The sequence below is a fragment of the Protopterus annectens genome, chromosome 15.part0 (genome assembly GCF_019279795.1).
Source record: "Protopterus annectens isolate FY-2018-M chromosome 15.part0, PAN1.0, whole genome shotgun sequence".
Lineage (NCBI taxonomy): Eukaryota > Metazoa > Chordata > Ceratodontiformes > Protopteridae > Protopterus > Protopterus annectens.
In genome coordinates, this window is record NC_056749.1 from 420,139,385 (window position 1) to 420,161,963 (window position 22,579).

The window sequence follows — 22,579 nt, forward strand, 5'->3', positions numbered from 1 at the left end:
TTGCAGAAGACTGGGTTTTTGTTGCCATCAGTTTGAAGTAAGTAGTCAGTTGCCTTTGTTTGTCTGGCATGAGGTAAGTCATCTGGGCAGTTGTATTCAAGCTTGCACCCAGGAATGTTATCTTTTGAGAGGGTACCAGTTGTGATTTATTTTCATTTATTGTGTACCCTAGGCATGTTAGAAGCCTTTTCACAAATGCCGGGTGTCGTAGAAGAGTGTCCTTGTTCTCTGCTTGAATGAGACAGTCGTCCAAGTAAGGATATATTTGAATACTTCTTTGTCTGCAAAATGCAATTACTGGTGCCAGGTACTTTGTAAAGACACTGGGCACAGTAGATAAGCCAAAGGGCTGTGCAGAGAATTGGTAATGCATTAAGTCAACCTTGAATCTGAGGTATCTTCTGCACGACTGTCTTATTGGGACATGCAGGTATGCCTCTTTTAGGTCGAGAGTCACCAGCCAAGCATTCTTGCCCAGCATGGGCAGAAGCTGTTGCAAAGTGAGCATTTTGAATTTTGGAATGTCCAAGTATGTGTTCAAAATCGATAAATCCAGTACTGGCCGCCAGGCTTTGTCCTTTCTGGGTACCAAGAACAGTCTTGAGTAAAAACCTTGTCCTTTTTCTGGTAGTGTCTGAATGGCCCCCATATCCATGGGGGGTGTAACCTGTTTCCGTGCCTCTGCCCATTGTTTTTTTGGCAGATCTGGCCAACCATTTGTCATTGGCAGTGTGTGTGGAAATGGAATCTGTATCCTTGTGATACGATGTTTAGTACCCACTTGTCCTGGGTTATTAACTGCCAATTTTAAGCAAAAAGTGCTAATGTTTCCCCTATGGGTACTGCCAGTAGATAAGTGCTTGGTGTAGGCAGAGGGAAGTCATTGGGTTTGCTTTCTGTAGGTTTGCGCTTTATCTCCTCCAGATTTGGAGGTGGATGCGCCCCATTGCTTTGACCTGTACGAGTCTTGAGTCTGGTACCTGGAACCCTTAGGGTGCCTGGATTTCCCCTTTGAGCTCTGTCTGACACAGGAAAGGACCAATTTTTTGTAGGCCAGTGTTTACTGAATCTATGTGGCTGTACTTGTAAGAAATATTTAACAGTTTGCATGGACTTAGCTTTGTCTTCCATTTTCTTTAAAACCTCTTCTGCCTTAATACCAAACAGAGAATCATGCTGCAAAGGTGCATCTAGCAATTTAGCTTTAACATGATCAGGCAAATTTTGTTCCTTTAACCAGGCATGCCTCCTAATCACAGATCCAGTAACTGCGGCCCTGCAGGAGGCCTCTAAAGAATCAAAACCACATTGCAAAGTATGTTTTCCAAGTTGTTCAGCTGCATGCAATAATTCCTGCAATTCCTTATTTTCTGCACATTCTGAAATCAACATAATTTTCTGTTTCAGCAATCCCATAACATGTTGTTGGTACTTAAGCATATGAAATTGACAGTTTAAGGCCCTGATTGCCAAGGTTGCAGATGTTTTAACCTTTTTTCCCCATCTGTCCAGTGCCCTTGAATCTCTGTCGGAGGGGGTAGAGTTCTTTGCTGTTGAGGCCTTAACTCCCTTTGGACCGTGTGAAATAGTTTCAGGATCAGCAGCAGGGTTTCTAAATAAAAATTTATGAGAGTCAGTGACCCTGTAATATCTGTCAGGCTTACTGAGAGCAGGAGGTAAGGAGTCAGGGGTCAGGCTTGACTCCGAAAACACATCATCCACAATGTCTAAAACAGGGGGAATGGCTAAAGGCTTGTGCTGAGGGAGAAGGAAATCCCCGAGCCTCTTTTTTGATTCTGAAAAGTCTCGACTCTCCCAGTGAAAATGCTCCCTCAAAGTATGCAAGGTTTCTCCAAATGAATAATCCTCCGGAGGAGATGCAGATGGAATAGACTCCTCAGCATCAGAATCCTCATAGGGAGGTAAAGATAATTCCTGATCAGAAGAGGAATCAGAAGAAATAGAAACCTGATCGGAGGATTCATAGTCAGTGTCTTGCCTAGGCCTCTTATCTGGGGGGGATGGGTACCCCTGATCAAGGTAATAAGGTCTTCAGCCATTTTGATCATCTGTTTTTTAGGCATAGAGGCCTGTGCATGTGGCTCAGGCGTGTTTTTTTTTAGTTTTAGAAGAGGTCTTTGCCTTTGGTTTTGCAGCTTTCGTCGGTTTGATATATAAATGTTGAGGTCTGAATACACCCTCAGAAGCCAGTGCCTGCTCAGAGGCTCCGGACCCATCAGAGGGAAATACATCCGTTGGTCCAATACCTTGAGTAACTTGCGGCATTCCGGACTCTACATGGGTGTTGGTAGAGGCCTGTGACTCGAAGGTAGCAGGTATCAGGGGCTGCAAAAGCACCTCACTGAGTACCGGCGAACCGGCGACTGGCTTAGGAGAAACTTCGTCGTCAGTTTTGGATCTTGACTGCCTTTCCATGTCCTTTTCTTTGCATTTTTTATGTACTCCGGTAGTCGGATTGCTATCAGACGACATTTCTGGGTAGTTAAATCTGTTTCCAAAATACTTAGATGCAAAAATATACCGACGATTAATAGTGCGTTGGTTAAATCTAGCACATAACCGACAGACACGTTGTGATCAGGGCCTAGGCAAGGAATACAGTATAAATGGAAATCCTTATGAGGTATTTGCTTCCCACAAGTAATACAATTATTAACTTTTTCGGACATTGGTAAAAAGCAAGAAAAAAGTTTCCCCAACGGGGTACTTAGCTTTAGTGAAGACTTCGGTTCTGAAACTCAAACTCGAATATTTCAGTAGTCGGCTGACCGGCACTTGCGAAATGCTTCTGCTGGCACCGCAGCAAGAAAGACTAAAGAAAATGGCGTCGGCTGCATGTTTTATACCCCTGATGTCATGGAAGAGAAGACAGCAACTGACACAGGACCCAAGACTTTGGAATTCAGGCCGACTGAGGGCAACCTGCCAGCAGATTACCCAAATGTAATGACTGCAACAGTGAAACAAGAAGAACATCTTAACATGTGACAGTCTCTTTTCTCATGTTAGGATGAGGAGAGCGGGGTTGTAGGTTCTTTACCCAGGTCTACAGAAGTCAAAATATTTTCAGCCTTCGTAAATAGCTGCCATCTTCATCATTCACTGCGACCCTTGTTATGCTGGGCTGCTGATAAGGCTAATCTTATAGAGCAGAAAACATTGATACCATATGCAGCTGGGCTGGCTAGACTTCTGCTGAAGGGTCCACGGCCAAAAATAATTTGGATAAAACTCAGCAGATGCACCTAGTTTTCTCCAGCATCATGAGTCTGTGTCTTCTGTCAATGATCAAGTGATGGCTGATTTACATTCTGTTTTAACTCAGTGAGCACTGTATGCTTGTTTATTAAAATCAAGCCTCCAAGTAAGATCAGCAGACGCAGCTGCTAAATGGATATTTCATTGAACGTCAGTCAAGAAACTGCAGACAAATCAAGACACTGCGGCAAAGAGGGGATGAAGTTTTGACAAGGAATCAGATGACCCAAGTTCAACAAACAGTTCTGGTGCTGGAAGAGTAGGACAGAATAGACTGTACCTTACTCCGGCACACCACGAGGAAAGAGGAAAATGGTGGTCCTGGTTGGGCAAATTGCTTTTGTGCAATTTGGAGGCTTGCATGACAATAATGGCCATGGGCTATGGAATGTGGATACTGCATTTCAAGATGATGATGGTAGCATTTGCAGGCGTGTGTGTGAGAACATGCAAACACAATAGTGCAAAAAAAAAAATGACCTCCCATTATGATGGAGGCGTTTATGCCAGCCAACAAGGAGTCAGGTTAGGGACTTGACCACAAAATCCCAGAAGCCTGCTTGTATGACATCTACAGTGGAAGGGGAGGCTGTCTGCCCCCATACAAGGTGGAAGCAGCATTATATAAAAGGAGAAGACATAAAAAAATTCAAGTGTAAATCTGCAGTAAAACACTGCTTACATCTCAGGAAGTTCACTAGATTTACTTGGCTTAAAGGAAATAAACTGAACATCACAGGCAAAAAGACTACAGCTCAAAAGAAAGGCAACCATCAACACTTTCCCAGCTTAAATCTACATGATGCTGAGGAACTGAAGGGTGTCCAGAGTGCCATCCCTTGCTTTGCAATTTTAATTTTTTACTGCATTTAATTTAAGCAAGGTATACACAGTTCCGGTTTCTTTACTGTCTGATGCACTTTTCTCAAGTGTCTTATATTTGGTACTGTTTGCATTTTCTTACATAAAAAGCTAACAAGAAAAATGTCGGTTTTGAATAACAGTAAATCTATGGATTATGCACAGAGATCATAGAAAAGCTGAACCGGAAGTCTCCAACTGCACAACTCTGTTTTTACTGAAATACATTACCCTTCTTTAAGGTGCACCTATACTACTGGTTCCTTTAATCTGGTAAGTAAACAAAGCATAATGGCTTTGAGCGGTAGCCCTGCAATAAAACTTTCTGCCGAAATGACATGAAGTTCCAGCAACGTATAACCAAAAAATTAATGTAAATTATGCCACAGAACAATAACAATCAACTAACCCTAATATGAAAGCTACCATTTGAGAAGGAAGCAAACAAAGTGGTCAGGACATTAAGGCTACAAAGACATCCAAGCATGTTAATCAATACATTAACCATATGAAATGCTTGTTAAATATTTACTACTTATATTTAACTTTTATTTCTTTAATTAACATTCATACTCCAATAAATCAGGTTCATGGGTTGGTACTAGGCTATCGGCCCTAGGGCCTATACAAACCTAGCTAACAATTCCCTGGCTATTTCTTCCCACACTATTTACATTTTATTATTTCTTCCCACACTATTTGGATTCCAATTTTGAGTGATTTCCTCTTTTTGAGGGTGCAGCAGCCTCTATGTATGCCTATAAAAGATCAATATTTACAGCAGATGCACGCATGTGCAGCCTAAGGTCTGAGATTGTGTGCAATACTGCTGGAAAGGAGAATTTTATTTAAAAGGGGCAACAGAAGTAAGAAAACTGCAGACCATAAAGTACACTGTCCAACAGGATGGACCAGATCAGACATGGGAGAAGTATGCTTCTCTATGAAAATATCAAACTCAAACATTAATGCCATTCTAAGACTTGCATGGTAGAAATTTCTCATGGTTAGTATTTAAAATGTACATTCTCAAAGTCATGAGATCACACACAAAAAAACACCACCAGGGGACAAGATGCCATGAACTTCATCCAGAATAAATTCCAGTTAACAGTACGCAGCATCAACTTAGCAGCTGAAATGCCATGAGAATAAAAAGTCTAAAGGCACAGTGTAAACAGAGCAACTCCATCATAGTGTAATCTGACTTACAACTAAGTGTAATCGATGGAGTCACCCTCGGGAATTAACGTTCAAGGAAAAGTTTAATTTATGTAACATCTCCTCACTTACACAAATATGCACAACAGCCAGAATAGTAGAAACATTGTTTTCAGTTTCAGCAGGTCTGCATGAGCAAAATTTCAGGTCACAAGCAGACTTCACTAAATTCTTCACTTGTTTAGTGGGTCCAAATAGCACTAAGTGAAAACAGGACTATTTCTCAGCCCTTTTGTTGGAAGCACTTTTTTTTCCCCATCAGGTGCCATTTGCAGTCTGATGTCATTGTTGAACCTTCTTGTATAGGAAAGTGAAAGTGTCCTCGTCAGACATGGGGTCAATGATGGAATCAAACTTGGTGATGACCATGGCAGCTGTATAATGTTTAAATGTTCTAGCAAACAATGGGAGAACTATTTCTCAGTCCTCTTTTTGGCAGCATTTTTTCCTTTCCAGTTGTGTTTACGGTCCCTGTGTGTATGCAGTTTAATATCAACCTCTGGGACTCTGGATGTGTTCTTCTGCAAAAAGGTAACATGCTCAGAGATGGGATCAATAATGCAGCCAAGCTTGGTGATGACCTTGGGAGCTGTAAGTTTCTGCACAGCTCGTTGTGTGTTCCAGGTGTTACCAATTGGAGCTTGAAGGCTTCTCTCAAACTGCTGACGGCTTTCAAATGGAAAAGGCAGTTCACTCACCTATAATACAAACAAGGCCAACATGTAATTTGTTGAGAGTACTTAAAGACAATGTACAGAATACAATGCATTTCATTGCCAATGTTTTTTGCTTTTCACTGACTTACCACAGTAATAATAATTTGCAGTGGAATACGTGTGCTAATGTTTTGCACAATAAGTATAATATTTAATTTTGAGTTTAGACCTGGTAAGCTGTTTTGTGCATATATAAATGGGGAGAGAGATTTGGCTATGCGTACACATGTTGAGATGAGAAAGAAGAAAAAAAAAATCAGCAGCCATAGACTGCACCCTTGTTTGGCTTAAAACGATTAATGGAGGTACTAGTGATTTGAGTTCTTCACTAAGAAATGCAGCACTGCAGTGGTTTACATGGGCCCACTGGAATGTCTGAGAGAGAGAGAGTCAAGCACAGCACTTGCCATACAATTAACATGACAAATACAAAGCAGACAACATCAACACCAAGACATGCAAAAAAGAAGTCATGTACTTATCATAATGTTCCATGGGTGTTGTCCGTCTTCACCTTTATTCTCACTGATGGGGGCAAAGAAGTTGTTGCATTTGGCATTGGTGGGCGATACAAAGAGATCGCAGAAGGCTGGCCCCATTTTCGGAAGATGTCTTCTGCAACTTTCTGACTGAGACACCACTCGTGCAGCCAAAAAATGGCTCTGCTCAATTTGTCTGCAATTACGTTGGATTTCCCCAGGATACGCCTTGCTATCAGAAAGTATTTGGAAGCTGTTGCCCATTCCCAGACCCTCAGGGCTTCTCAACAAAGGGGGTTATGATCTGCTCCCCACTGTTTATGTACTAGACCACAGACATGTTGTCCAACTGAATTGGTATTGTTCCTAGATGGAGGGTGTCTTGAAATGCTTGCAACGACAAAAGCACTGCCCTCATTTCTAGGATGTTTATGTGCAGATGAGCCTTCCTGAGAATGCCCCACCCACATTTGGGAAGTGTCAGTGGTCACCGTGGCTTTGGGCTGAGGGGGAATAATGTGATGGCCTTGAGATACCAGAGGAGAGTAAATCCACCACTGGAGATCCTTTTTGCATGAACTGGTTATTCTGATCTTGTGCATTATAGCAAGTTCTAGAACTGACCATTGTGTTTAAAGTAACCACTGAAGTATCCTCATGTAGGGACGAGCTAGAGGAATGAGAACATTTGAAGCAGCTATTTTTCCCAGTACCTGGAAAACTAGCTTGGTGGAAGCTTGTTTATTTCTGATAAACAGTCTTACATAATGGCGAAGATCATTTTGCTTTATTGTGGTTATGTTTATCTCTGCTCCTATGAAGACCAAGCTCTGACATGGCTCTAGAGCAGATATTTCATAATTTATGGAAATACCTAGGGAGGAACAGAGTTGTAAAGTATATTCCCTGGCTTGTTGTAGAAGATATCTGGCTGGGGTGGTTATGACCCAGTCGTCCAGGTACAGAAACACCCAGGAATCCTATGCATCTCAGGTGAGCCGCCACTACTGCTATGCATTTGGTGAACACTCTGAGGGCAGTAGGGAGACCAAAGGGCAGAGCGTGAAAAGTACAGTTGTGTACACTGACCATAAATGTAGATGTTTGAGTGTATTCACTGTTGCAGTCATCACACTTTGGTTATCTTGCTGCAGGCAGCCCACAGTCGGCCTGAATTCCAGAGACTTAGTATATCTGTGTCGGTTGCTGTCAATTCAGGACTGATGTCAGGTCGTCAGGGGTATACAAACAGGCAGCCGATGCCATTACACATGTTTTTCTTGCCCCAAATGTCAGGAGCCCCCCAAATAGGGAGCTAAGTTATGGTGGGATAAACACCACCAGTAAAAAGTAAATACTAATAGCCCTGTAAGGGGTGAGTAATAGACACAGAGAGGAGAGAGAGACAGAGCGAGAGACAAGGGGGCTGGAGGGTGGGAAACCAGGACTGCAACAGTGAATACACTCGAACATCTACATTTATGGTGAGCATACTCAAATGTACTATGTTCTTAGTGTTTCACTGTTGCAGTCATCATACTTGGGTTGATTCCCAAAGCTGAAGAAAGGGTGGAGGCAGTCAAGAAGAGTTGGGGCTGGCTAGTATGCCCTGCAGGACTGCTGTTGCAAAACCTGCCCTGGAGTTGGAAAAGATAGGCAGATGGTAATGCTTGGTGAAGGTGTGTACAGAACTCCAGGTAGCAGCTTCCAGAATGTCCCTAGTAGGGACTCCCCTGAGGAATGCTGTAGAGGTAGAAGTTGCCCTAGTGGAATGTGATCTGACCCCATGAGGGGTTTGTTTCCCATGGTGTTTGTAGTAGAAATGGATAGTGTGCTATCTATTTGGAAATTGTTTTGAAATGGCCTTGCCCTCTGCCCCAGGTGCAAAACTGACTAGTAACTGGTCAGATTTCCTGAAGGGCTTAGTCCTAAGGGAGACCCTGTCAGCATGAAAAATAATGAAGGGTTCCACAGCCATAAGTACTTGTAACTCAGACACTCTTCTAGCTGAAGTGATGGCCAGAAGCAAGGCTGTTTTCCAAGAGAGGAGTTTTAACCCTGCAGGCTCAAAAGGGGGGGGGGGGGAGTTTTTCCAGTACAAAGGTAAGGTCCCAAGCAGGGGTGGGTGCTCTCCTTGGTGGCCTTAAGTTGCTTGTCCCTCTCAGGAACTGTTTGATGAGAGGGTGAGAGAAGAGAGGTGGCTCAGTGTTGTAATGAGCCAAGATGGCAGAGACATGGATCTTAATGGAGGAGAAGAATAGGCCTCTGTGGAGTAGATCTGCTAGGTAATCCAGGATTAGAGGTAAAGAGGGCAGTGCTGTGTCCTCTCCTTTATACTGAATCCAGGTACAATACCTTTTCCACTTATCAGCATAGGATTTCCTTGTACTGGGTCTTCTGGCTTCAAGAATGACGCCCAGCACTTGCTTGCTTAGGCTGGTCACTGGTGGAGAATTCAAAGAATAAGCCCAGCTGCAAAATTCAGGGTTTGCAGTTGCGAATGCAAGATCTGTCCCCCCTGCTGAGTGAGAAGATGCAGAGGGGGGAATGCATAAATTGAGAGGTTTACCCACTGGAAGTACAAGGCATCCACTTTCCAAGCAATGTTGTGAGGTGTCCTGGTGCAGAATTTGCTGAGCTGATGATTGCAGGGACAGGCAAAGAGATCCACCTCTGGGGGTCCCCCATTTCTGAATCAGAAGGTTGAAGGTGCTGGGCTCTAATTGCCACTCGTGTGGGTCTAGGAGATTTCTGCTTAAGTCGTCTGCCAGTGAGTTTAGTTTGCCTGGCAGGAATTGAGCTTGCAAATGGACCTGCATTTCCAAGTCTGTTTTCCACAGGGCTATGGCTAGCCTGCAGAGTGGGTACGAGTGGGTTCCCCCCTGCTTGTTTATGTACCACATAACTGTGGTGATGTCTGTTTTTATTATCAGGTGTCCTGGTGACAGTAGGGATCTGAAAGCTGTCAGAGCGTGTTGCACAGCTAGCATCTCTTTCTGGCTGATGCGCAGATGAAATTGACTTGGGGTCCAGTGGCCCTGAATGCACTTGCCGTCCATGTGTGCCCCCCCAGGCATAGTCTGATGAGTCTGTGGTTATGGTCCGGGCAGCGTGAGGTACAAGTAAAGGGCAGTCCCTTGTTGTGGTTGCATGCTGCTGCCCACCAAAGAAACTCTGTCCTTAGACAGGGTAGGATAGGAATGATGGTCTCCAGGTCCTGAGAATGTTGGCACCAAAGACTTTTTAAGTACCACTGAAGTTTCCTCATACGCAGTCTGGCATATGGAATTAGTAGGATGCAGGAGGCCATGAACCCTAGTGCCTGAAGGATTGTCCTTGCAGACAGCTGGGTTCTGGTGACCATTTGAGTAAAATAGTCTGACAGATCAGCTTGTTTCTCCTGGAGTGAGGAATGCCATCTGGGATGCTGTGTCCAAGCTTGCTCCCAAGAATACAACCTTCTGACTGGGGACTAGTTTTGATTTCTTTTCGTTGATGGTGTACCCCAGGGAGGTTAGAAGGTTTTTCTTTTTACAAAAGTCAGGTGCTGCAATAGCAATTCCTGACTCTGTGCCTGAATCAGGCAGTCATTCAAGTACGGGTAAATTTGAATATTTCTCTGTCAGCAGTAAGCAATGGCTGGAGCCAGGCATTTTGTGAATACTCTGGGAGCAGTGGATAAGCCAAAGGGAAGTGCAAAGAACTGATAATACATAGATCCTGCCCTGAAGCGAAGACATTTCCTGCAGGACTCCCTTATAGTGATGTGCAGATAGGCTTCTTTTAAGTCTAGGGTGACTAACCAGGCATCTTTGGCTAGCATAGGTAGAAGCTGATGCAGGGTGAGCATTTTGAAATTTGGTACCACCAGGAAGGTATTGAGAATTGAAAGATCTAGGATTGGGTGCCAAGTGCCCTGTTTCCTGGGTACCAGGAAAAGTCTGGAATAGAATCCTTGATCTATCTGTTCCGCAGGAACAGGTTGAATTGCCCTTATACAGAGCAGGGATAGAACTTAGTTTTGTGCCTCTGCCCAGTGGTTTGGAGGAAGGTCTGGGAACCCTTTTGGAGTTGGCAGTGAGTGGAATTAGAATTTGTAGCCCTGGGATGCAATGTTGAGGACCCATCGGTCTTTGGTGATAGTCATCCAGTTTTTTGCATGAAGGGCAAGTTTTCCTCCTGGGGGCACAAGCGGCTGGGCAGAGGTGGGGAGTAGAGGAGAAAGTCATTGTGAGGTCTTACTGTAGGGAGGTGGCTTAGCACACTCTGATTTGGGAGTGGGGGCACTCCATTTCTTGGATCTCTGCATGCCCTGAGACTGTAGTCTGGGTGGTCTGTTTCCCCTGGGTCTAGTTTGAGATGGCCTGGAGAGGGCTGGAAAGGACCAGTGTTTTGAGGGGCAATGCCTACAGAATCTAGGAGGCTGCATTTTCTAAGAATTTCTTTCACTGTCTGCATAGATTTAGCTTTTTCTTCCATCGTTTTAAGAACCTCTTTTGCTTTGGTGCCAAACAGATTATCCTTGTTCAAAAGAGCATCTAATAACTTTGATTTGACATGGTCTGGCAAGTTCTGCTCCTTAAGCCAAGCATGTTTTCTCAGTACAGAACCAGTGACTAGTGCCCTGCAAGATGCTTCTAGGGCGTCAAAGTCACAGTGCAATGTACGCTTGCTGACATGGCTTGCAGAATGCACAAGTTCCTGCAATTCTTTATTTTCTGCACAGTCTGTAAAGGTAGCTATTTTTTGCTTAATAAGTTCCATAATATGTTGCTGATACTTCAGCATGTGAAACTGGCAATTCAAGGCCCTAATGGCGACAGTTACAGAAGTATATCTGTCCAAAGGTCTGGAATCCCTGTCCAAAGGTCTGGTATCCCTGCCCAAAGGGGTGGGATTCTTAGCTGTAGTTGCCTTGATACCTTTAGGTCCCTGGGAAATGATCTCTGGGTCAGCAGTAGGATTTTTGAAAAGGAATTTATGAGAGTCAGGTACTCTGTAGTACCGGTCTGGTTTCCTAGAAGCAGGTGGTAAAGTATCAGGAGTAAAGCTGGATTCAATAAAAACATCATCAACAACTTCCAGGACTGAGGGAACTGCTAAAGGCTTATGTTGTGGCAAGTCTAGAAATTCTGAGTCTCTTTTTGGACTGAGGATAGTCTTGGCATTCCCAATAGAAATGCTCTCAAGGCATGTAAGGTTTCACCAAAAGAAAAATCCTCTGGAGGAGAGGCAGAGGGAATGGATTCCTCTGCATCTGAATTCTCATAAGCAGATAAGGGCATGTCTTCATAGTCAGAAAAGTACAGCTGTGTACACCTACCATAAATGTAGATGTTCGAGTGTCTTCACTATTGCAGTCATGACTGTAGGGTACTCCCCTGCTGGCAGGCAGTCCTCAGTCGGCCAGAATCCCAAAGTCTGGGTCTGGCGTCGGCTGTTCAACCATGCTCCCTGACGTCAGAGCGCCAGGAGTACAAAGCTGACAGCCGACGCCATCTTCTCCAGTTTTTCCTGCCCCAGATGTCAGGAGTCTCAAAATGAAAAAGGTCCCATATCCTTTGCAAATACACCTCAGAAGAATGGTGAAAAAAGGAACCACACAAAAGTAAAAACAAGAGGGGATAGGAGGGAGGAAGCAGACTGCAACAGTGAAGACACTCGAACATCTACATTTATGGTAGGTGTACACAACTGTACTATGTTCATCGTGTTTCACTGTTGCAGTCATGACTGTAGGGTAGAATACCAAAGCTGAAAGAAAGGGAGGTGGTCATAAAGAAGAAGGGGTGGCTAAAAGGCCCTGCAAGACTGCAGAGGCAAAGCCTGCCCTAGACTTAGAGTAGAGAGGTAGATTGTAGTGCTTAGAAAAAGTATGCACTGAACTCCAAGTTGCAGCCTCCAAAATGTCCTTGGTAGGAACTCCCCTGAGAAAAGCCGCAGAAGTGGCAGCAGCTCTGGTGGAATGAGTCCGTATACTCCCTGGGATTTGCTTTCCATGGTGAGAATAACAAAATCTGATTCCATGAGCAATCCATTTAGAAATGGTCTGTTTAGAAATGGCTTTACCTTGGGAACTTGAAGCATAAGAAACGAACAATTGCTCCAATTTCCTGATGTCCTTGGTTCTGTCCAGGTAAAAACGTAGTTGTCTGTGTACATCCAAGGAATGTAAGATTCTTTCCCCTTTATTTTGAGGAGTGGGGAAAAAGGTAGGCAAGTGGATAGTCTGATTTAAAGCCACTTTGGAAACCATCTTAGGCATGAAGGTAGGATTAGTCCTCAAAGACACTCTGTCTTGATGAAAAATAATATAAGGCTCCACAGCCATAAGAGCTTCTAACTCTGAAACTCTCCTGGCAGAGGTTAGGGCTAACAGAATAGCTGTCTTCCAAGATAAAAACTTGATGTCAGAAGAGGCGGCAGGCTCAAAAGGAGGCAAGGTCAGTTTTTCCAAAACATAGTTGAGATCCCAAGCAGGAATGGGAGGAGATCTAGGAGGTCTTAAGTTCTTAGCTCCCCTGAGAAACTGTCTCATGAGCTGATGGGAAAAGATTGGAGGGTCTGTGTTATAATGAGCAGAAATAGCAGAGGCATGAATCTTAATGGAAGAGAAAGAGAGGCCCTTATGTAAGAGATCTGTCAAGTAAAGTAAAATTAAAGGAATGTTCGGAAGAAGAGGATCAGAATCCTGAGCCTGCATCCAGGAACAAAATCTTTTCCATTTTCCTGCATAAGATTTTCTAGTACTAAGACGTCTGGCTTCCAAAATGACATCCATAATCTGCTTGGGTAGGAAAGAAGACATCAAAGGCCCTGGATTAACCAGGCCGCCAGGCTGAGAGTTCTGACATGAGAGTGTAGAACCTGACCCTGATGTTGAGACAGAAGGTTCGGAGACTGAGGTAAAACCCAAGGGGGCTCCAGACATAGTTTTTTTTAGAGTTGGGTACCAAAACTGTCGTGGCCAATTTGGGGCCAGCAAGATTATCATCTTGGGCTTGTCCTGTTTTATCTTCAATAATACCCATGGAAGAGGAGGAAGAGGCGGAAAGGCATATCCCGAAAGGTTCCTCCAACTGAATGATAGGGCATCCACTTTCCAAGCTTCTTTGTGGAAAGTCCTGGTGCAAAAATTCTGTAGTTGATGATTGAGGTGGGATGCAAAGAGGTCTATGTGAGGACATCCCCAGAATATTTTGGTGTCCAGCATCCATTCGCATGAATTCGAAAGGTTTCTGCTCAGACTGTCTGCCAGGAAGTTTAGCTTCCCTGGTAGAAACTGAGCCTGAAGGTCCAGATTGCAAGCTAGAGCTGTGTTCCATAGATCCATGGCTAGTCTGCAAAGGGGGTAGGAATGAGATCCCCCTTGCTTGTTTATGTACCACATAACTGTGGTGTTGTCTGTCCGTATTAGTCGTTGTCCTGGATGTAAAAGATTCCTGAAGGTCAGTAGAGCTTCCTGGATGGCTAACATTTCCTTTAAATTGATATGCAGGTGCTTCTGATCCCTTGTCCAAAGGCCCTGCAGACAGCTGCCCTGAAAATGGGCTCCCCAGGCATAATCCGAGGCATCCGTGGTTAGAATCTGAGTGGCAGGAGGCAGACAGAAGGGCTTTCCTTTGTTTAGAGTACATGCCCTGGACCACCAAAGAAATTCCTTTTGAAGGCAAGGAAGGACGGAGATCAGTATGTCTAAACTGTGGCAATGCTGAGACCATACACTTTTTAGGTACCACTGTATTTTCCTCATGTGTAGTCTTGCATATGGTACGAGAAGGACGCAGGAGGCCATGTAACCCAGAGCCTGCAGGAATTTCCTTGCAGATAGCTGAGTTAAGGTTGCCAAGGTTTTGAAAGTTGAAGCCAGCTGTAACTGTTTTTCGGATGTTAGAAATGCCATCTGGGTTGTGGTGTTTAGAAGAGCACCCAGAAAAGTTATCTGTTGTGAGGGTGTCAAATTTGACTTTTTTATGTTTAAAGCCCTGATGGACAAGGTAGCAGAAGTGTACACTTTTTTGCCCCATCTTTCCAAAGATCTAGAGTCCTTTTCAGTGGGAATGGGATTTTTGGCAGAAGCGGCCTTAACTCCCTTAGGGCCCTGAGAAATGGTTTCAGGGTCAGCAGAAGGGTTCTTGTATAAAAACTGGTGTGAATCAGGAACCCTGTAATATCTATCCGGCTTGACAGGAGCAGGAGGAAAAGAATCAGGGGTTAAATTAGCCTCCAAAAAAGCATCATCCACAATATCCTAAACAGGAGGAATAGCCAGGGGTCTATATGTTGGGGGAGAAGAAGAAAATCCCTTAGTCTTGTCTTAGATTCTGAATACTTCTGTCCTTCCCAGTGGAAATGTTCCCTCATTTCATGCAAAGTTTCCCCAAAAGAGAAATCCTCAGGGGGAGAAGCTGAGGGAACAGATTCCTCAGCATCATAATACTCATAAGGAGGAAAAGAATATTCCTGGTCAGAAGAGGAAACTGAAGAAACAGAAGCCTGATCAGAGGAATCATAATAAACATCTTGCCTTGGCCTTTTATCTGGAGGGGGATGTGAACCCCTAATCATAGTAAGTAAATCCTCCGCCATCTTGAGTAACTGTTTCTGTGACTTGGGAGCCGGTTCAGAAGAGGCCTGTGTTGCAGTCTTTGATTTAGAAGGAGTCTTTGCCTTTGTCTTTGCCTTTATTATAAGCTGAGTAGACCTGAAAACCCCTTCGGAAGCCGGTACCTGCACAGCGGCTCAGGACCCATCCGAAGGAGCATTGTCCGAAGGTCCTGCAATAGAGATATTTAAAGGCCTTGTTGGCTCCTCATGAGAGTCCGTTTCGGCCATCGGTTCTGAAATGGCCGACGACAGGGGCTGCAAAAGCGCCTCACTGATGACGGCCGAACCTGAAGCTGGCTCCGCTTGTGCACTATCATCAGATTTGGACCTCAGAGGCCTGTCTTTATCCTTGCGACGTTTGTGAACTCCGGTAGCTGGAACTGTATCAGACGACATTTTAGAGTTAAAGCGCCTACCGAAGTAATGAAAAGCAAAATCGTACCTTCGTTTAATTGTACGTTGATTGAATCTAGCACAAAACCGACAACTAGCTACGTCGTGGTCAGGGCCTAAGCAAGGAATACAGTAAGAATGAAAATCCTTATGAGGTATTTGCTTCCCACATGAAATGCAATTATTAACTTTTTCTGACATCGGACTGGAGCAAGAAAAAGTTTCCTCAACGGGGTACTTAGCTTTGAGTGGAGAAGAAAGTCTTCGGACTAAAGTTTATCAGAAAAAATCGTCAGGAATCAGCCGACCGGCACTTGCGAACTGCTATCACCGCACTGTAATAAAGACTGGAGAAGATGGCGTCGGCTGTCAGCTTTGTACTCCTGGTGCTCTGACGTCAGGGAGCATGGTTGAACAGCTGATGCCGGACCCAGACTTTGGGATTCTGGCCGACCGAGGACTGCCCGCCGACAGGGGAGAACCCTACAGTCATGACTGCAACAGTGAAACACGATGAACATCCTCAGAGTCATCGGACTCTTGGTCTGTTGAAGCTGCTGGGGACTGATCTCTTTTTCTCTTAGCAGGGGAAGGCTGACTTCTCCTAATCAGCATAATAAGGTATTCTGCCATTCTAAGCATTTTAAGTTGTGGCAAGGGAGCAGGTGCATGTGCTTTGGTTGTCTGTTTTCTAGGCGTAGCGCGTACTCTTGGCTTTAAAACCCGGTAGTTTTAGACAGAACTGAAGTCGATCTGTGTCGAACATCGGTAGTGTGAAGAACTTCCTCAGAAGCTGGTGCCTGCTCAGCAGCTCTGGACCCATCCAAGGTAGAGACATCCACAGGTTCCACGGTTGAAGAGTCTCACGGCATACCGGACTCCGAACGGGTCTCGGTAGAGGTCTGTGAATCCATAGAAGCAGGCATGAGGGGCTGCGAAAGTGCCTCACTCAGTACCTGCGAACTGGCGACTTGCTTTAAAAGTTTAGAAGGATCACATGACCCGTGAAGTTTAGTTAAATGGCTCAAGGGCGGTTACCACTTGTATCTGATGAAGTTTTAAATGGTTTAAAATGAAAGCGCTTATACGCTTACAGAATTGCACTGTATTTCTTGGATTAAACCTGTGTTTTGCGCTTTTACTAGATTGCATTGCACTTCTTGAGCAACACGAAGTTTTTATGGCTTTGTTTTGGACTGTTTGGCTTCCAGCAGCAAGTATTTCTTAGAACTGGCGACTAGCTTAATGGAAGCATTGTCAGTAGCTTTGGACTTGTGCGGTTTGTCTGTCTTTATCCTTACGTTTTTTCGGAATATCGGTAGTCAGATGGCTTACTGAAGCCATTTCGCAATACTGAGATACAGAACAAAAGTATTTAGCGAAATATGGGCCCAAAGATGAATGGTTCGAGCATTGAACAAGGCACAAAACCGACAGCGAGGTACGTCGTGGTCTGGGCCTAAACAGGTGATAGCAGGAATGAAAATCTCGGTGTGGTATTTGCTTTCCAGACACAAGACAATTGTTAACTTTTTCTGACATCGGTTAGAGCAAGAAAAAAAGGATCCCCAGCGGGGTACTTAGCTTTAAAAGACTTCAGGATGATTAAATTCCTAAATGAAAACTCAGGTAGCGGCCAACCGGCACTCGTGCAAACTGCTTCTGCTTCGGGCTCCTAATCAAGAAAGACTGATGTAATGGCATTGCCTGCCTGTTTTTATACCCCTGACGACCCAACATCAGTCCTGAAGCGACAGCAACAAACGCAGAAATACTAAGTCTCTGGTATTTGGGCTGACAGAGGGCTACCTACAAGCAGATAACCTAAGTGTGATGACTGCAACAGTGAAACACGAAGAACATCTGGAAATGACTGGTTCCTAGCCGGAAGCGCAAGTACCTTCTTGATCACCTTTCCATCTGTATGTGGTAGTGCACATCCTGAAGGTCTATAGAACACATCCAACTGTCTTTTTCCAGAAATGGAAGTACTGACTGCAGTGTCACCATCCAGAACTTAGTCTTCTTCAACAATTTGTTTAGATTGCTGAGATCCAAGATGAGTCTCCAGTCCCCTGTTTCCTTTGGAACCAAAAAAAATCTCGAGTAAGTTCCAGATCCTCTCTGGTCTGCAGGGACTTCTTAGATAACTCTTTCTTAGCAACTTTTGCATTTCTAATGTTGCTTGTTCCTTCTGACTGGGTGGAACATCTGGAACTGTCTTGTTTACGGGTGTGGGAAAGGAGAAGGGAATGATATATCACCTGGATATTATATCTTCACCCTTCTGTCGTTTATCATCTTTTGCCAAGTTTTGCGGTGCAGAGACAACCCCCCCCCCCCCCCGACTGTCTCCAGAGGTGAGCAGTCGGGTCTACCAAAAAAGGATTCTCTGGAGCCCTGGTTCTGCGGGCCTCCCCCACCATTACTGTTCCCTCCTCTGCCTCTAGAGGAACTTTCACCCTGTGTGTCCTGGAAAGACCTTTGTGACTTTCTGAACCACATTTTCTCATTACCTCTCCGACCTTTAGGAAAGGGTCTGGTAGATGTGGAAAAATACACTTCAACGGCAGACAAGGTCTTGCCCTCCTGTTCACACCTGGTAAGAGTCTCTAACTTTAGGCCAAAAAAAAGAAGAGCCATCAAAAGAGGCATTAATTTTTTTTCAGTGATAGCACAAAAATATTTGACTCAATAGAAACAGCAGTGACTCATCTATCAACTAATAAAGTCTTAGACAAGATAGAAGAAATGGATTGGAGTTCTTTTGGTTTGAAATGCCATGCTGAGAAAAATGAATGGAAAACAAATGACAAGAAGAAAAAGCTGAGAGACAAAGATGAAAATCTAAATATGGTTAAACAAATATTACAGTAGAAGTATTCTGAAATGTTTAGTTAAATAGATGCAGATTTTAGAACAAAACCACCATGGAATATAAAAATGAACTGGGTGACATATACTGTTTGGAAACAATCTCATTTGCAAGGTAAATGCCTTTATTATTTATACTAATGCAGTATTAAACATCTAAAATAAGACAAATGTCAAAGAACTGCTTTAATTATCCAGAACAAATATTACTAACTTGCTATGTCCAAACATATGACAAATGAAATTACCATAAATGCTTTTAGGCTTTAATAGTTTAATAACACAATGCTATACTGCTTTTGACTCTGGTATGAATGACAAGGTAAATGCCTTTTATTATTTATACTAATGCAATATTAAACATATAAAATAAGACAAAGCTCAAACAACTGCTTGAATATCTAGAACAAGTAGTACTAGCTTTCCATGTCTTAACATATGAAACATGGAATTACCATACATGCTTTTAGGCTTTAATAGTTTGATAACACAATGCTATACTGCTTTTGACTCTAGTGTGAATGGTCTAGAAAATATAAAATGATATAACTTTAAAAAACAAATGCTTATGATTTGTTCCTTTGTAGACTGTGCTAGTAGTTAAAAGAATGCTATTAATATTAAAAATGTTGTTTGGGGCACTTTTCTATGGTGCAGTGGGTGCTGGTGGTCATTTTAAATGAATTAGAAGAAACTGTAAGTAAAAAAAAAACTGCTCTCTCAGCTCATGACCTATTCTATAACTCTAAAAGCTTCATTTACAGTTCTCTGCTTTTCCCACTGAAGCCACAAGCTGGTAAAATATGTTTTTAATCCATCTTGAGGTATTACAAAAAAAAAAAAATCCATTAGAGTCGTTTGCATATTCACAAATGGCCAAAAACTAAAGTACTTGATTACAGAGTGACTAGCACTTGAAGCAAAGCAGTATGGGGCTTAACTTAAACCTAAAGGCTCTTAATGTGACAAGTACATATTTTCACCAAAATACAAGTGCTTCAAAGCATTACTGACTATGTACATTTAAATAGCATGGAATTAATAATTCTAAAAGGAAATAAGAGAAATTACCATACTCTGGAATAGAGTGCCCATACATGCCAAGCAGAGCGCCTCCTTGGCCCTCTTCAAAAGGAACCTTGACGACTGGATGGGAGATCAGAAATTCACCCCGGGGATCACTTCAGTTGCCCTGCTAGACAGGGGTCCAGGGAAGTAAATATTGTTGGAAGAAATATCCACGGAGTTGTTATGGCTAGGCTTGCATAGGCCCTAGGGCTGATAGCCTAGTACCAACCTATGAACCACAAAAGTACTATAATATATGCAAAGAATGACATCATGAACAAGATAGAAGCAATTGATGTAAATAGTTAATGCAAACTCATGTATGCAAACTAGGACACACAGCTATAAAAGAAAGTATGACTACTTATAACACAAGTAATAATCATTTAACAAACTAATAAATAAATATATATATATATATATATATATATATATATATATATATATATATACATATACACAAATTTATTCAGTAAGAAGCTGAACCAGATGTAATAAAGAACTAGTACTGTAGGATATAAATGTCATGAAAGCATTATAATACAGCATACTTAACAAGACTGGCAAATAAGAAATGACAGGCATGTGTGATAAACATGAACAAGTCTGATGTTAGTCCACAGTTATATGAAGACGAATAGATTAAGTTCAATTGTTAAACAAGACATACAGCAACACTGTTATGTTTAATATACTAACAGAAGTTCAGATATTATTTATGAAATTATTAGGATTTTCTTGTGCTTCATAGAGAAAAACAAGGTACAAGAAAAGTTAAAAGAGATTACATGAATCAGATGAAGCCTTAATAAATTTATATTAATTGGTGATCGTATCTAAAGTTTAAAATATCACAAAAATTGCAAACAATGTATCTATTAAACAAGAACATTATGAAAGCCTACAAACAGACCTAAATCTAAAGATGTAAATAATTCAACTCGACAGATGAATGTACTATATAAAAGTGTGGTTTATTTTATACACAGAGATTACATTAGAAGCCAAAATGTTATATATTAAAATCTACAGTTTATAACGATAACAATGTTGTCATTAACCTAACTGGATGTTGAAACAAAGTTTCATAAGGCTCTGTTGTCTTAACAGTAGGAAATATGAGCCTACTTGGACTGTGTACACATAGGGTTTGCAACAAATACTAACAGTCATCTTAGTTGTATATTAAATCTGGCGTAAAGAAATACTAAAAATAAAATGGTTACTTAGAAATATACATATGGGCAAAAGGATATATGTAAAGCAAGAAATGCACCGATAAAGTGTTGTCTAAATAAAATCTCGACACTATACAACAGACACTGTTACACTGAAAACAGATGTTGGTTAAAGGACATTAAATAATACAGTGAGATAAAATATAAGATGCATATACTAGAACAATGTTGTATTTAAAGAAGGTTACACTTTGAACCCTACAGTCATGACTGCAACAGTGAAACACGATGAACATCAGATGTTGGTTGTAGGACATTAAATAATACAGTGAGATAAAATATAAGATGCATATACTAGAACAATGTTGTATTTAAAGAAGGTTACACTTTTATTTGTTATATGACATTACTGTCCATAGTTAATCTCTGTAATAATGAAGATTGAGAGCACACGAGCAATAAGAATGTGATGTTTTTAGTTATACTTGTTGTTGGGAAAGTTGAGAGAAGATGTTTATTTACATTTGTTGACCGGGAGTGTCCGACTGGACGTAGGTCCATTTTCAGCGGAGGCCCGGGGAGAAAAGCTCCACAGTTAAAATAAACAGACAGTAGTTACATTGGATTACATAGCGATTAACAATATAACATAGCAATTACTTACAACATATTTACAGATGAAGGACAAAGTACATCAGTAGACAACTAGAATCTTTATCTGTGAAGTACATAACAGACATTAACAAATATTACAATAAGAAGTTCCTGCTGTATAATAAGTACTAGGCTTATCAGCATCTGAGTTTGCTATAATCAAGGTAGTTAGTGGAGTGGAATATGTTGAATAGGGATAAGAGGGGTCACTTAAATGGTAAACCTATTTAAGGATGGGATGTTTTCTCCCTTGAAGGGAATGACCGGTTGTTTATATTTTAAAAAAATGTTTTTACGCAGTTTGTATTTGTACCTTTTAAATGGATGTCTATGCAATGCATTTATAACATACATGAAATGAATAGTAAAAAGTTTTCATAGGTAGGTACTAGGCTATCTGCCCGAGGGCATTTATAAGCCTAGTCAGAGTGGGTCAGCTTTTGCTGCCCCATTGATTAATTACCTGAGCCTCTGTCAAGAAGTGATCCCAGGGGTGTATTTTCTGTTACCCATCCACTCGTCAAGGTTTCTCTTGAAAAGTGTAAGTGAGGGGCTCTGCCTGATGTAGTTAGGAATTTTGTTCCAAAGCATGGGGAGTCTCTGTGACAGGAATCTATCCCTCCAGCATGTTCTATTTACTGTTGTGGCGAGGTTTAACTCACTAGAGCGAGTGGCTCGCTGTGACTTGGATTTCTTTAGGTGGAGCATGTCCATCAATTCTGAGTTGGACATGGCTTTGTAAGTCAGGCAGAGATCACCTCCGAGTAAGCGATATGCCACTGAGTATAGCTGGAGTTTTTCCAGTCAGGCTGCATAAGACATATGTTTGAGACCAGTAATCCTCTTAGTGAGGTACTTTTGTGGCCTTTCCAGCTGTTGGAAGTGTCTTGTGAGGTATATCCCAAATGGGGCATTGTACTCTATGATGGGTCTGATGAGTGACGAGTAGAGGGGCACTATAACTTCTATTTCTAGATGTGAACCTTTTAGTAATTAGATGGGCTACACAGAAGGATTTCCTAACTACTTTGGCAATATGATTGTCAAAGGAGAGATTACTATCTACCTGGGTACCCAGATCTCTTATTACCTCTTCTGTATTAAGGGGGCTGCCACCTATGTGGTAATTCATGGGTGTTCTGTTTTTCCCAAATGGGATGACTATGCATTTTTTGGCATTTAGCTTGAGACCATGACTTTGACACCAAGTGTCTGTCTCAGTAAGGCCCTTTTGAAGAATGTCCGTGTC

General features: G+C 42.4%; 1 protein-coding gene across 1 annotated transcript in view; it reads right to left on the bottom strand.

The window, feature by feature from the left end:
• Window positions 1-5,386: 5,386 nt before the first annotated feature.
• LOC122789725 (U3 small nucleolar RNA-associated protein 14 homolog A-like) overlaps window positions 5,387-22,579 on the bottom strand; it is a gene marked incomplete at its 5' end in the record, with an annotated part of 741,986 nt that continues 724,793 nt past the window's right edge. Inside the window, 1 exon segment of the mRNA XM_044057160.1 lies at window positions 5,387-6,059. Coding sequence (XP_043913095.1) covers window positions 5,775-6,059 — 285 coding nt within the window.